The following is a 16,744-nucleotide window of genomic DNA, read 5'->3' on the forward strand; positions in this document are numbered from 1 at the left end:
AAAATGATTCGAGATACATCTTAGTTTAACAGCCCACATAGTGAATAACTGTGATATACTGTGGTTGAGGCTGAGAATATATAGATGTATAGGCACTGGTTTATATTTAGTAGACAATTTCAAATCTCTGAATGATGAGTTTTTAGTCCTCTATATAGTCAAAATCTGGAAATCATTGAGGCTGAGAATATATAGATGTAAAACATATGGTTTTTTTCTAGTTGAAAAAAAAAAAAATATTATGATTTTAATTTCAAAATTAATCCCATTAAACATACTTATCTCCTTTCTGATTTCAATCATTATTTCTTCTGCTCTTCTGACACGTAGAGATTTCAGAAGTTTATATCCAAGCCATCCAATCCATTGCTGAAAACTGCTTTTAGCGTCCGTAACTCAAAGGTTGATATTCGGAAGAAGACTTGAATGAAAAGATTCTCATCCATTGTACCATTTTGGCGGTAGAGGAAACCTTAGAAAAGTCTTAACATTATCTCAAAAGACTTGACTGAAAAGATTCTCAGCCATTGTTCCATTCTGGCAGTAGAGGAAACCTTCGAAAAATCTTAACATTATCTTCAAAGAATGATGTGTACATCTACAACTTTATGTAATAGTGCCATCTCTGCCCCTTCGAGTTCAATTTAGCCATCTACATGTGCGCACGGCATCGCGCCATTATTAAGATCATTGAGGTGCGAAATCTCTTTTTCATTTGTCTGTACATGTCGGGTGTGATAATGGGTTAAGAAATCCTGTAAATTCTTATCAAATAATTCCAACGAATCTCGATTGTTCTCTGTCTCGTCGCAATCTACAGTTACATTCATCTGCGGGGAAGATAAGAACTTCTGGGAAGATAAGAATGCATCCGGATCAAACGATAAGGTCAATATTCCTATTGTATTCGGACCAGTTTGAAACAAATCAATAAGCAATATACTCGTATATTAAATTTTTGAAGTAGGCTAGGCTTTATATAGTGCATAAGCTGCGACCGAGAAGCATAGGGAAATCTAAGAGAAGCGTCAGATATTGTCTTCAGACGTATTTGCAGACCTTCCGCCAATTGAGGTAACGGGGCTTTTTCCTATTCAAAAAAAGTAGAAAAGCTGAGTAACTGTATTTGAATTTCAGATAATCTGTCCATGAATTTCAGTTAAAGGGTATATGTTTTTTCTATCTCACAGAAACAAACGGTTATTCCACCTGCTCCGTCTTCTGAGATAATTTGAGAGCCATCAATAAAATGGCCGCAGGACGAGGACACGTGGAATCAATTGATACGACTGATTGGCAACCGGCGAGTTTGCCAGCAGTGAGAATACAGCAGCCAGGTGGTTCGAATGAACTTTTGATCGGAGTCATGACTCCCACGCCTTCTACAGGTCCTTCCTCAAGTCTGTTTGAGGTACTGGAAAATGCGAGTGTTAGCGTTCTCTGTTCTCGTAGATCCTTCACCAACGAGAAAGTTCTTCATAGCATCCTAGTCTCGGTAATATTTATAACTGCAGATTCCTTCCTCAACCATTCACATATTGTGCTAGTCAATCTCATGGTTTCTTCACAGAGTAAATCAGTTTAGCATCAGTGCTCATCTGAAAGTGTTCTTTGTGGTGTAAATAAATGTAAATGCATGTTGTTTTCTCCCTTTTCCTTCGTAATTTCGTATCAGTCAGTCAATAAACGCATCGCCTTTTTTATTCTTTCACATTAGTCTTAGTTTTTCTAGATAATTTAGGATCAAAGTTAATTTAGAATCAGATTTCTTTGGGACTGGTTTTTGTGTTTTCTAAATAAGGTATTCTCGTGATTTAAATATTGCATTGATCTTATTATTAATCCTTTCATTTGCTCATGGCATTAGGCTTTCTGCGGGCAGAATTGTATAGTTTTCCATTTTCCAGGTTAGGTGACAAATCTGATCAATGTTTTGCCTGATTAATTTTCGAAGGGGTTGCTCCGACTCAGCTGTATTGATTCAAACGTTAGTTCTATGGATAGTGTCACGCCCCTACACCTGCGGTACTCTTTCAACCGCTTATAGCGAGGTGCAGCACTATTAATCGTTTCCTTTTCACCAATACTTATGATTGTAGACTACGCCTAACATTCCATACATAGTTTATTTTTCGTTACCAAGTATTAGTTTTATCCTTTATACAAGTGAAAGCCCATAACATTCACATAAATACTATTATACAAGAGAAATGCACAACAGTATAAAGGGAGGCGCAACTTCCTGCAATATGAGTCTGCCCGAATATCAATGTATATAATTTTTCCACTTCTACAAAGTATAGGCTAAGTCCTTGGGAAACCCCAAATTTATACTTAGCCAAATTTCCAACTTCGGCAAACTCAGTTGCCCAGCTCGTCAACACCTCCGCACGGTCACCGCACGACTCACCAACCCTTCATTCACCTCGTCGCACGTCTTCACTAGTTCGCTCTCCATTTGGTCAGCAATGCCCAAACCGTGTATACCTGCCCACACGCAGTCCCTTTTGCCAACTCTTGACAAATGCCCAAATCGTATGAAATAGCACGTAGTACCGCCTGCCCAACTCCTCGTTCACGACTTCCGGTTGCAACCTTTGTTTCCACCGTTTCGTCGTGCACGACACGCCCTCACCTGGCCGCCTGTCCACACAACGTCACTGTGTTGACCAACTCACCTCTGTGCACAGCAAGCCCTACCCGGGTCACCCGTTCAACACCTTGGTTCGTTTGTTCAGCGGACGCCCTACCTGGTCGCCCTGTCGTGTACACCCGCTTGGACGCCCAACTCGGGTCGCCCGTCGTGCAGCCCTACACGGACGCCCAACTCGGGTCGCCTGTCGTGCAGCCCTGCACGGGTGCCGACCCGGGTCACCCGTCGTGCAGCCCTGCATGGCGGCTCACCCACCTTCGCACTTCTCGCTCCGCCTTCGCCCTGCGTCCAAGTGTCTTGTTGAGAGATGATCGAAAGTTCGATGTCCAAATGCTCCATCGCATTGTTGTGTTTATATGCCTCCACGCATGGTTACCCACCTTTCAGCCGACCTGTGTTATGTTTCCAACTGATGCCCATTCTTTGCCTTTTTATTCGGCCGACCCACCGGCCAACACTCCAAACGCAACTTTTCATCGTCGGCTTTACCAAGGATGAACGCCCTCGTCCATCCTCTATATATGGATGACCGCTCAACACTTTGCTCTTAATATTTCAATTGTCGCTCGGTTATGTTTGTGCACTCTTTCGCTTGCCAAACCTTATATCGTTCGGGTGGTTATGCCAAGAACCGCAGGTCCTTACATCCTCCCCCACTTGAAATCACTGTTGTCCTCGACAATATCTCATCCCGCCAACCATCTGTCACCAAGATCACCATACCAAGGTATACACCCTATCGGTATGTCATACATTGGAAATCATCTCGATCCATGACCATCGACCAACTTGTCACAATCTCCACATGCTGCTCCCCATCATGGAAGGCTGGCCCCTCCATCTCAAGCTACATGTTTCCTGCAACATCTCGTGTCGACCTCATCATGTGTCGTCATCATGTGAACTGCTGCCATGATACTCCAACATAATGCTAACACATCTCTTGTACACTGACGTCCCCCATGTCTGAACTAGTCGGGTGATCAGTCCAATTGTCACACTCAAACCATGAGAATGCACATCCTCATGCCACCATCAGTTGTTTCTTAGAACATCCCGTCACATCCTCAACTCGATCAAAGATCCATCTCCATATAAGTAAGCCATGCTCAGGTCCATGAAGTAGTCCTCATCTCATCTGCAACATGTTGTCCATGTCTGGTACTAATGTGCTATATGAAATCAGCCGCATCTACCCCAACATCATCATCCATATGTGTGCCTCCTCAATATGAAGAGACCATCTCATCAAACTCCAACTCTTGATGTGTCCCATCCAGGTCCATGAAGCAACCTCCATCATATCTGCAATGTGCCATTCCCCAAGTCTGCCATAGAAACAAGTATACACCTGTCTCATCTATCCATGTGCTGCCCATGATCATAGATCAATCAGCTCCCATGTGTCAAAAGTGGTTAAGTCTCGGCTCAACCCATGCCCAAGTGTTGCCACAAAGGCATCATCATCGTCGTAACTTCATCACTCTAAAGTGTCTCATATCGATCCTCCACATCAAGTCACTCTTTCAAGTCATTCCCATACATGTACTTGAAAGTATACACCCCATCCTGCATCAAAGTCTCTGACCTTAGCTCCTCAATGCATCAGATCCTCTAAGTCCACCATATATGAAGTCCCTAAAAGTCACAACCTCATGTCATCATGAGCTCCATGAGTCATCTCCAACCAACATTTCAGTGATCATGCAAGTCTCGGCCCAAAGGTCTCTGCAAGATGCCTCAGCTCTCCATGTAGTAGGAATGCTCCATATCCTGCTCACAACTCCATCCAAGTCCATGGCCTTGTTGTACAAGAGTGCACAACCTCTCCATCGGCTCATAAAACATCTCTATGTCACACCAACAAATCTACCTGCACAACATTCCTGCCTTGGCACTCCTCATTGGATGCCCATAGGCGACACCTCTACAAGTGCTCCTGCTTAATGTCCCTGCATAAGACTGCCATGCTCCATGTCTCCAACCTGATGTCCATGACTAAGCTGCCCATGTAGTCCAACCAAGTAGACCTATCACAACAATCGGTCATCTTCATCCAAGTCTGCAATCTTCGGTCTAGTGAACTCGGTCACCCAACCATATCATCATCACATGAGTCTCTCCATCATAGCTCCCCCACTAAAGGTTCCACCAAGACTATCTCTTGGTCTCGGCCATGAGAAGTCCACCCAAGCATCATCATACCTCAAGTGTGTGCCCTCCTGCTATCTTGTCCATGAGTCATGCCGGGCACTTAGCCAATTCTCCATGTGGCTAAGTATGACCCAATCCTCCGCAACGATCATCATGTTCCTCCCTTGTCACGGGCCTTTGTACCTTCTACCATAAGGTCACAAACAACCCCAACAAGTCTTGCAACAGTCAACAATCCTTGCTTCTCCATACAAGGTCTCATCATAGACATCCATGGTAAGATACTCCCTTGCATCGGCAAACTGACTTTGCCCTTTCCTGCATACGGTCCATCCACCAAATGCTCAAATGAAACACAAGTATCAATAGTACTTACATCATCATCATGAGGCTCCTCAATGTGAGTATCCCCATCCGTCCATGTCTGCAAATTGCACGATGCTGGTCTAACTTGATCATCCTCAAGTTCATCCTCCATCATGGTCATATCTGCAACATCCTCAATCATCATGCCTTCCTCTTCCTTGTTAGCACAATCTGCAACTTCATCTTGCTCCATTGTCCAACCAAGTTGAAGAAGTTCGTCTTCAACATTCTTTTCCAAGACTTCAAGCTTATCTCGAATCCGGGGATTCTCTTCTTTCATCTGCTTCAACCTGTATAAGGTAAGCAAAAGCTTCCCTTCGAATTCTTCTAAACCTACCATGCCTTGTCGTTTAACTTGGCCCAAGCACGAAGCTTCTCTTCTGCTAAGCCTGTTTCACCATTCACCTGAATCACCATGATATTCCACCTGTTACCTGCAAAGCTTGAACTTTCTTTCAAGTCTTCGGTCTTCGTAGAATCAACTCCTTGATTCAGTTCACCAGCTCTGATACCACCTGTCACGCCCCTACACCTGCGATACTCTTTCAACCGCTTATAGCGAGGTGCGGCACTACCAATCGTTTTCTTTTCACCAATACATACGATTGTAGACTACGCCTAACATTCCATACTTAGTTTATTTTTCGTTACCAAGTATTAGTTTTATCCTTTATACAAGTGAAAGTCCATAACATTCACATAAACAACATTATACAAGAGAAATGCACAACAGTATAAACGGAGGGGCAACTCCCTGCAATATGAGTCTGCCCGAATATCAATATATATAATTTTTCCACTTTTACAAAGTGTAGGCTAAGTCCTTGGGAAACCCCAAATTTATACTTAGCCAAATTTCCAACTTCGGCAAAGTCGGTTGCCCAGCTCATCGGCACCTCCGCAGGGTCGCCGCATGATTCACCAACCCTTCATTCACCTCGTCGCACGTCTTCACCGGTTCACTCTCCGTTTGGTTAGCAACGCCCAAATCGTGTATACCTGCCCACACGCAGTCCCGCTTGCCAACTCTTGACAAATGCCCAAATCGTATGAAGCAGCACGTAGTACCGCCTGCCCGACTCCTCGTTCATGACCTCCGGTTCCAACCTTTGTTTCCATCGTTTTGTCGTGCACGACGTGCCCTCACCTGACTGCCCATCTGCACAACCTCACCATGTCGACCAACTCACCTCTGTGCACGGCGCGCCCTACCCGGGTCACCCGTTCAGCTCCTCGGTTCGTTCGTTCAGCGGACACCCTACCTGGTCGCCCTGTCGTGTACACCTGACCAGACACCCAACTCAGGTCGCCCATCGTGCAGCCCTGTACAGACGCCCAACTCGGGTCGCCCGTCGTGCAACCCTGCACAAGCGCCCACCCAGGTTGCCCGTCGTGCAGCCCTGCACGGCGGCTCGCCCAACTTCGCACTTCTCGCTCCGCCTTCGCCCTGTCTCCAAGTGTCTTGTTAAGAGATGATCGAAAGTTCGATGTCCAAATGCTCCATCGCATTGTTGTGTTTATATGCCTCCCCGCATGGTTACCCACCTTTCGGCCGACCTGCGTTATGTTTCCAACCGACGCCCACTCTTTGCCTTTCTATTTGGTCGGCCCACCAGCCAACACTCCAAACGCAACTTTTCACCATCGATTTTACCAAGGATGAATGCCCTCATCCATCCTCTATATATGGATGACCGCTCAACACTTCGCTCTTAATATTTCAAGTGTTGCTCGGTTATGTTCGTGCGTTCTTTCGCTTGCCAAACCTTCGCACATCGTTTGGGCGGTTATGCCAAGAACCGCAGGTCCTTACAGATAGGATGTAGTAGTAATGTAAGAAGAGTAAATAATATTTATTTTGGCATATTCTATAATATAATTTTAAGATTTTTTGTTTTTTTAAAATATATTTTTAGATGTATAAATGGATTTAGCATATTTGAAAGCTTGAAAAATTTTGGAACACTCAAACAATGTAAATTAAACCATTTAAATTCATTTTTGTTTAAATCTATGTTAGATTTTGATTAAAATTAAACAAAAAAAATGGTGAAAAAATTCATTTAGTCTATAAATTATATTGGACCAGGCTAATTTAAACTTCCCCGTGGTTTTTTCACTGAATGACCTCGGTGGTTTTTGATATGATTTACTGTTTTTACAGGTGACATCTGGCCTGGACATAGACGACCTGAAAGGCAAGCTCCACAGTTGGGCTGCCAACTAAAAACAGGTGCCATCTGAGCTGGATATAGATGACCTGAAAGGCAAGCTCCACAGTTGGGCTGCCAACTGGGCGGAATAGAAATAGAAGACGTTTTGGATTTTGAATAGACGGCCACGATCATCAGTATAAGTTTGTTAATAGGGTAATCGTTTTTATCAGTTTAGCATAGCGCCATATTTATCAGTTTATCAGTTTATCGTTTTCTCTTCTCTTCTGCAACCGAATATTGCGGAGCGTTGAGGTCGCCAGAACGAATTTTCATGTCTGGCTTATAAATCTTAAAAGCTAGGTTCTAGTTGCAAAAAAGGTTTGAGTGAATAATAGAAGTTGATGATCCAGAAAGTTTCATATCTATGTAGTACCGGTGCTTCTCACGTGCTGGAATAAACTCTGGTATAATGAAGTCAGCCTTCGAATATATATAGCTATATATTTGATACACTATAATGCAAAGGAATGCTTTAAGATACGATGTCATGTAAATATGCTCTAATATTATACGTTTACGTTTTCCTACTGAGTGTATGTGGACATTGCTTTTCCGGCTAGTCGGAATTTTAGAAATTGATTTGTATTTTGATTATTATTAGTGTAATTTTGACTAATGTAATTTATAATATTTAAATTTTAAAAATAAATATCAACTATTCTATTATAAATTGGAAATTTTATTAAATTATTTAAAATTAAAATTTTGAAAATAAGTAAATAATATATTCATGTTACTTATTTTTCACTATAAGTTAAGTATTTACTTTAAAAATGGATAGGATAGGACTTATTTTTCATCATTATTTATGTTTTCTTATGAGTAAAATTCTAAATGTGTAGACTTAATATTGGTTACTATCCAATAAAATTTACCCAAAGGAGTGGAAGGTGTTAAGCTGCCACACTTGTTGCCTCTAGAAATTGTAACTTCATTCCATGTTAGTGGAATATATAGATATCAAAATCTTTGAATATTATCGAAATCTATAATTGATATTGTAACACTCCTACCACCCCCTTATATTTTCTTGGGCTGCTAGAGGTGTTACCAATTGTTTTAACCCAACTTCCAAGGTATGTAACCCCAAATCAAAACTTACACTCATTTGCATTGCTGCTAGCAACATGTAAACACTATCTAAAACAGAAATGGTAATGGGAGGTGAGCAGTAAAGTTGGAGTGGTTTTCATCATAGGGGTTTCCCATTTCAAACCCCACCCCCCCGCGCACGCCCCTTGCTAATTCATGGCAGACCAGGGGTGGGGGGATAATGAGGGTCCCATGGTAGTGGTCCCCATTTCAAAGCCCCCTCTGTTAAACCATGGAAAACCATGGGGGGCTTGAAGTAAACCTAGGCCATTGACCTAGTTGCACGTATGAATGTGTCGTCCAAAGTAAGGTTCTTGATAAAGAGGGCCTGGAGGGTCAATCAAGTAAGTAGTGGGAAGTAATACTAGATGACTGCCTCGACACATGAAAAAATTTAGGTCTATCACCACCACCGCTCTACCATTGTTACCTATGTGTGAAATTCAAATGGGGTGTGTGCATATAGGAGCAACAAGCGGAGTTCCATTACTCTAGTTTCTTCCCCTGTGTCCCAATATCGTTTGTTGCACATTAGAATGAAGCTACCATGTGGCATCGATGTGGCTCCTACATGGCACAAGTGGCGCGAAAACACCAATGTAATGTGGCATGAACATCATCTCATGCAACGTCCACATAATCTCACTACTACCACATGGACTCCATGTGGCATTTCCAATTTGGCGTGATACAATTCCACATCATTAATGAGACTCCCTAGGTGCCATCCATGTGGTACTTGTCATGTCAACCCTAGTGTGTTGGTTGCACTAGGCCTACACCTTCGTGTTCTATAGTAGTTTTATGTTATATCCAGTTTACAATGGGTCTAGTTTTACAATGTTCAATCAACTCTTATCACCTTGCGCCCATGAATTCATGGATCCATGATTGTTTGAGGGTGATTTGATCTAATGCCCACTTATACCTTCAAAGAGTTGTATAACCATTTTCCATCCCTAGATACTAGATCACTGAATAACACAATAACTCCAAGTCATCTGGCTACCTGCCACATCCATCCTTTCACTTATGCATCTACCTTCCTCCACATTCAGATCCCCATATCCTAGATGTGAAAATTTTTCAAGCAATTTATCTATTTTATGTCCCATCGAATCATATCCAACCCAATTGCAAGGAAGCACTACCTTGACCATCCATATTCCTAGATGTGGCTCACACTTGAAGGAGGTATCCAACTCTATTGCAAGAAGTGCTTGAAAATGGAGATTATAGTCTTTAATATGTCCTACTTGTAAAAGGATAAATCTATTATTTTTGTCGTGGCATTAAGGTAGGGAAACAAAAGGAATCTCGAGGAAATTCACAAGAGTTTTCTTAAGACCTAGTCACCTGCCCAAAATAGCAATTTTCTTTAAGATCAAGACTGAATCCTAAGAAAAGATTCTTAGAGGCATCGTACCATGTTAAAACATTAAAATCTCAGGATGTTACAACTCATTACAATTTTGAGTTACAATAATATATAAGTGTGCATAAATGACAAATTTACCACTTTGTTCATAAACTAGGTATCCTCAAAATTAACCAGACATTCATTGACATCATAAAATATAAAATAGCATGCAAATATTGAGTTTGGAAGCAGATTTAACAATTCAAAACAATCCATATAACCATACACATATAAGGAAGTTTCCATACATGAACATACAACTATTTTAGGTATTCATTCATGAGGCATACATAACCACACATCAACCAACAACCTAAAAGTCATAGTCATAACTCAAAATCAAATATTCTTAAACCACTATATGTATATCAATGAGTTAGATTAGCTAGAAATTGGATGGACTTCCACATTCCACCTAACCATCGGCTAATAACACTAAAATATTTCTTGTAGTTGACCACCCCTTGGATCTAGAGTTTGAAGGGATTCCTACATAGAGGAAATTCTCACTAATGGATTGGTCAAACACTCAAGAAAGGGAGTCCATTGTCTAAGATGTCCATTAACTACTCTCTGGTAGTAAGCACACCAATGACCCATTTACTCTCTGAGTTTCAATACACAGAGCTTCACCCAAATTCTGGGGGAGTATGTTGCTCAAAGCCAAAGAATTGAATCAATTGTGTAGGTCTTTTAATATCCAATTGGAAAGCACTCAATGGTTCATTAGCTAGCAAGAAAAAACTAAGTGGTTCTTCACACAAACATAAGAACTTGGTGTTTTAATTAAATCTCTTCTCTTCAGACTAGAATATATAGGTTTAGACAATAATTCAATGACCCAAAACAAAATTAAATAAATCTCATTGAATCATCAAACCTTGAATTCACTTCTATTGTGTGTATAGGTGCAATTCCTCCTATGTCCATTGTTAGATTTGAGAGAGAACAACCTTAGTTCTTTGGTGGATTACCTTGAAGGGTTGTCTCTTCAATCTATGAGAGGGGGGAAATGGGGATAAGCATCACCCACTCCAATCACTACTCCCATAAATGAATTATCAACAACTCTAGCAACTCCAATTCAGCCACAATCACATCATAATAAAACCTCTCAAACAACGGATTTATTAGTTTGCAAGCAATTTAAGCATTTAAGTCGGCTAGTATGTATCATAGAGTTTCAAACCAAGTGAGCAAGAAAGTGACCTGAAGCTTTAAATTTGGCTAGGTGTTGTTTTCGAAATATACAAGCAAGAAATCTTCCCTCAGACCAAAGATTCATAGCATCATCCGTTCCTCAATTATTTTTAATTAATTTTAAATAATAATTAGTAATTGTTTAATCATAGGTTTAGTTAGTCGTGGCTTTCCCATGTTGTTGCGGTTACTTTTGACATTTCAAAAAGAAGGGGCCAAAACAAGGGATGTTATACATATAATACATTTAAATTTACAAAAAGTTTTTATTTAGATTTGTATTTAGATTGATGCTTGTGCTAGAAAATGAATGGGTAGGTAGACTTTCAAAAATACATCCTCCATTTTCATTTACTCAATATTATTTTACGAGCTAAAGTTTATCGTAAAAAAGAATTAATTATGTTGATAGGTGTGTCAATTTTGGAATATGGAATTCATAATTTTAAATTAATTATGAAGAATTATTATTTGGATGGTACATATTTAACCTCCAAAGCAATATTTTAGAATATTATTTATCTTAAAATTAGCTATGAGGTTTTTCTTTTTTAATTAAATTGATTAAATACAGAAAATTTATCCATGGTAAATGGGGTGATTCATCATATTAATATTATTGTTACATGTTTTTTAAAAATGTATATATGTTTAACTTATATGTTAATTATTTTTATCATTATCAACAATAATAATTTTAAATAAAGCTGTAATTTAGTTAATTCTTACTATTATTTTTTATTTTATCGATTTGAGATGTATGATGAAGTAAGTATTTTGATGTTTATTATGGATTGATGCATTTAAAAACTATTTAATTTATATGGCTATCCTACAAATTAAAAGAATTAATATGAGTCCATGGAGATTTATCCTCACTTTATCATGGATATTCTTAATCTATAAATAGACTTTACATGGGCTAGTACCATGTGATGGGCCTCCAAATTAGACATAAATTAAGGCTCATCTAACCTTTCTTATGAACATACAATCTATATTAAATCTCTCCTTCTACAATTAATAATGTTTTTTTATATTTAAAATGTTTTTAGGAAGGTTTAAAGATAATTGCATATTTAAGTACCTAATATTATTTAGTTTTGGAGAATATTGAGTAAATTATGAATGAGATAATAAAAGGGATTTCTCCCTACTACATGGTTGAGAAATATTGGATAATAAATGAACTGGATATAATTAAATTATTGACAAACCTTGGAGCTCCACTCATTGAGAAAATCTAGGAATGTGTTCCCTGTCATTTAATGAATATTCCTAATGTTGGGAATCAATGTTGAAAATGCAACAAGAAAATCCTAATTTAATTTTGTGCTTGAATTAAATTAGGATTAAAATTGTAATTCTACATCGCAAGACAACTTGTACGAGTGAACTAAGTCAAATTGACTTAGTTGGCCTAGTTAATTCGAGTTGAGGGTCTAACTTGAGTCATGAGGAGTTAAAGTCAATTAAACTAGTTCCAACTCATGGATGAACTAGTTCCGATTGACGGAGGAACTAATAGGAGTTTGGATAGTGGGGTGTTGTTTCATGTGTTCAACCATATAATTGATGAGTCACTCATAAATAATGTATGAATGTCAGATTTGAGAGTTACCCATTGGGAATTGGAGTTCAGTGACAATGTACTATCAGTTGTATAATCATCTGAATTGTACAGGTGGTGCATGCAGTCAGAGGAAGGCCTATGAATATTACGCAATTCCAATTGAGGAATTTTCTTAACTAATAGGGACTAATTCCCAATGAAATAGCAAAAGGAAATAACGACTTGGGAAAGCCAAAATTTGGTTAAGTATTGGCCTCAACTTGTCTAGAAAGTAGTGAGACAGATAGAGATAGTGCAGAAGTTGCTCGGGATTGAGAAAATCATTGTAATCTTCTCATATTTTCTGACTAATGAAATATACAGACAGCAAGGGTTTTTAGCTGTGGCTTTCCTCATGAAATCATTGTGTAATGTGTTGATTGAATTCTTTCTATTATATGCTTTGTGATTTTGTAATTTTTTAATTGATTCCACTGATGAGTAGGGTAGATTCAAGTCTATTGTTTTAGTAAATTACAATTAACAGTTTAAATTTACAAGGAATTTCTACATGGTATCAGAGAAGATGTCACTATATAAGAGAAGAATATGAGTTTTTCTTTTGCAGGTGAAATCAAATTTACAGAATCATTCTTCAGAGTCAGCAGGATGTTCTTACATGGATTGAGACTTGAATATTCCATTGAAGGTAGGTTGAACTATATTGTTTGGAAGGACATGATGGAGGCAGTGTTGGAAGACAACGAGCATAAATAATTCATAGAAAAATATACTCCTAAGCCTCTAGAAACTAATGCTCAAGATCTGGCAAAGTGGAGAAAATGTTTTGTAAAGGTGAGAAGGATTATCCTAGAAGGAGTTCGAGATCATATTGTCTGAAACCTCCATGGTAAGGAGACTCCATATGCAATGGAAGGGCTTGACAAACCTATTTCAAAACAAAAATGACCACAAGAAGTTGACATTGAAGGACAAACTCAGAAAATCAAGATGGAGAAGGGCGACACAATACCAAATTACTTGACCAAGTTCAACCAATGTCGAGATGAGCTTGGAAGTGTTGGTGTTACAGTTATAGAAGATGATATTTTTAGCCTAGCACTTATAGGCTTTCCCAAGAGCTGGGATAGCTACCAAGGTTTAGTAAATGAGAGGTAGAAGCTACTAGAGTGGAAACGTTTGTGGTCTAACTTGGTGCAAGAAGAGATTTTGCGTAACACCATATATGGTTCCTCATCCAAGGACGATGATGAAGAGAATTGTGCCTTAGATGGAAAGGCAAAGAAAGGGAAAGGGAATTCATCCCATTCCAAGTTAAATTCTAATCAGGGAAAAAAGGACTTATCAAATATTAAATATTTTCACCATCACAAGTGTAAGGTGAAGCTCTTTCTTCACAATTCAAGCTGGATTTCACCCTCATCGCTTACATGGTGACATCAGTGATAGGTAATGTGTGGTATCTGGATAGTGGAGCCTCATTTCATATGATTGAGAACAAATAATTCTTCAGTGACTTGGGGGACAAGGACCTCTATATGAACATTGAAATGGGAGATGATGGAAGATATAATGCCACCGACATCAGTTCTATTAGTTTTTAGAGGGGTTATGATTCTCCTCTCACATTAAAAGATGGCATGTATGTTACAGGTCTGAAGAAGGATTTGGTTTTAGTTTTTATGTTGGAGGACCATGGCTACAATGTGATATTTAGCAAAGGAAAGGCATTCCTTTTGTTAGCCTCCTATTGCGATAGGTTGTCATTTTTCATGATTGACAGTGGAAGTGCCAAATATGTTCATCTTTTCCATGCTGTAAAAGTTCCATATTTGATGTGGCATGCCATTTTTGTTTCAGTTAAGGGAAGGCCAAACAATTTAATCTTGGTTTCCCTAGGTTTCAATTTCATGTTTTAGAATATAGAGATGAATATCTGTCCAAACAGCTTAATCTTGGCAGATTTGTAGATAGGTAGAGAAGCAAGGGCGCTCAGCAGCTTAATCTGAGCCCCAGAAGAAATAAGGCTAGATTTAGATAGGAGGATAGCTGAAAGAAAAGTTTGAAAAGTTGGGTTTTCTCGGTCAAGTGCACCCAAACCAAAAACAAGACAAAATACTAGGTGAGTAGGCCGGGTAGGTAGTCTTGTGGTGGCAGAATGATGGATTGTGATCAATTTTGTATTTCAAAGTGATATTTTACTTCAGATCACAGATATGAGGCAGTTTTCCATTTGGAGGAGCTCAAGCGAGGCATGTCTAACTTCCCCTTCTCCCTTTTCCCCAAATTATTCACTAACCTCCCCTAAAGAGGTCAAGATCTGCTTGATATCTCTTAGTCTCATCATTGTTCATATCAGTTGCCTTGGAAAAGATCCGCTTTACTTAAGGAGTGTTCATATTTCCTCTATGAGTCATTGTCCCCCTTAATAGCCTAAGATCTCCAAACTTAGCGCTTTCTTGTCATTATCATATTAACTGCTAACTTTACTATGTAAATCCCTATCTATTTCCCCTCCCCCTACTAAAAATAAGTTAAATAGCTCCCTTATATACTTATCCCCTCCCCCTGGTTGAAAGATAACCATAACTATGCTTGGGAATTGCTAAGTTTGCCTTAAACTTAGCAAGAACCCTCATTTGCCTCTCAAACCATCTTCTAAATGCATTAGGACTCATTCCTATGCATAAAATCCCCCTCCAAAACTATAAAATCCCTCTTTTAACCCTGATTTTACCTTTCCAAGGCATAAATCCCTCTTGTATACTTTCAGACCCCTTTCAAAGTATTAGAATTTCTTCCTGAACCTCCAAAATCCCTTCTCCGAATCATTGTAAACCCCTCCGATACCATTTTTCCCTCCTCCGATCTCATTTGCCTTTGGCCAAGTTATAAAGCTTGCCTCCGATCAAGATGCCCCTCCCTCCGACGCGATATCGCTGTCGGAGGTCGCAGCGAAAAGTATTGGCCCTTTCTTTTAGGCATGCTCCGATTTAAGATCGCCGATAGCGATATCGGCAGTCGGCCATCGCAAATGTTTTGTGCCCACAATCCATGGTTTGGCCCCCGGCCGATGCGATATCGCATCCCATATAAATATCGCATCCGATATTTCTATCGCATCGCATACATATATATTATCGCATCACTTGCATTGTATTGCCGCGCACCCCATTCCCCCCGATCGCCGATGTTCCGATTCATCCAGAGCCGTTGGATCAGGCCCTCAGATCAACGGCCCCGATGATATCGCAGCGCCCCCATTTTCGCAAATCGCATATATGTTACATATCGCCCATTCGCCCGGATGGCCGATCGCCGATGCGATATCGGCGATCGGCCCATCGCATTGTAATTCATATATATTTATGCCCGTCCCGTGACCCGCTGATATGCGACATTGCGATTTAATATCGGCCGTTGGATCGGCCCGTGCCGGATCCAACGGCCCGGATCTAATCTTATGAACAGTGTTCTGCCTGCGCCCAATTTTGATGGTTTTTTACGTTTAAAGGCATTTTTGCCTGTTTTAAAGAAGAAGGGCCATTTTCATTGTTTTATATGCGGCGCCCGCGCCCGCCACAGCTGCAAAAGAAACAAGGCATCCCTCAGCCATTTTCAATCGCTCCAAGCCCGAAATTCTTCCAAAACGCATAATTTGGCCTCGGCATGCCTCCAGAGCTCCACTATTCCACCAGTTTTTCAAATTTATCAGTTTAAAGGAAAGAAAGAGCCCAGATTCATGCGGCAAAGTGTATCAGGAAGCGGCAAAGAGTATCAGATGAAGATATCAGTAGAAGGCCTAAACAACAACACAGGTGGGCAATAAAGGCCTACAGCAAAGTCAAAGGAACAGTCCTGAGCCATAAAGGCTCACCAACTCATAGTTTTGGGCTTTAAAAGCCACTTAAGGTAGCAGAACTACTTGAAGGCGCAGGCAAAAGGATTCAAAGCCCAGTTTTGCAAAAACAGTGTATGAAGACACATAACAGCATCGCTGCAAGGCCCAAGGCATAGTTATTACAGAAATAGCCAGCGCATCACAACAAAGGACCCATATTAATTCATTC

The 16,744-nt window shown here is 40.0% G+C and overlaps 1 protein-coding gene across 1 annotated transcript; it reads left to right on the plus strand.

Annotated features, from left to right (window-relative positions):
• Positions 1-823: 823 nt before the first annotated feature.
• LOC149176404 (uncharacterized) lies at positions 824-7,869 on the plus strand. Its single transcript, XM_089419906.1, has 3 exons — positions 824-1,074; positions 1,191-1,495; positions 7,338-7,869. The coding sequence occupies exons 2-3, from the start codon at positions 1,250-1,252 to the stop codon at positions 7,398-7,400; spliced, it is 309 nt and encodes a 102-aa protein (XP_089276032.1). The 5' UTR covers positions 824-1,074; positions 1,191-1,249; the 3' UTR covers positions 7,401-7,869.
• The last annotated feature ends 8,875 nt before the right edge of the window (positions 7,870-16,744 follow it).

This window comes from Pinus tabuliformis, chromosome 4_1 (genome assembly GCF_031772625.1).
Source record: "Pinus tabuliformis cultivar Carrire ecotype Pingquan chromosome 4_1, CPIR1, whole genome shotgun sequence".
Classification (NCBI taxonomy): domain Eukaryota; kingdom Viridiplantae; phylum Streptophyta; class Pinopsida; order Pinales; family Pinaceae; genus Pinus; species Pinus tabuliformis.

What these genes read in the sequence shown, in the direction of transcription:
- LOC149176404 (XM_089419906.1), top strand. Translation starts at nt 1,250, where the DNA reads ATGGCCGCAGGACGAGGACACGTGGAATCAATTGATACGACTGATTGG. An exon ending in TTCATAGCATCCTAGTCTCG is followed by an intron (nt 1,496 to 7,337) that starts GTAATATTTATA and finishes CTGTTTTTACAG; the next exon opens with GTGACATCTGGCCTGGACAT.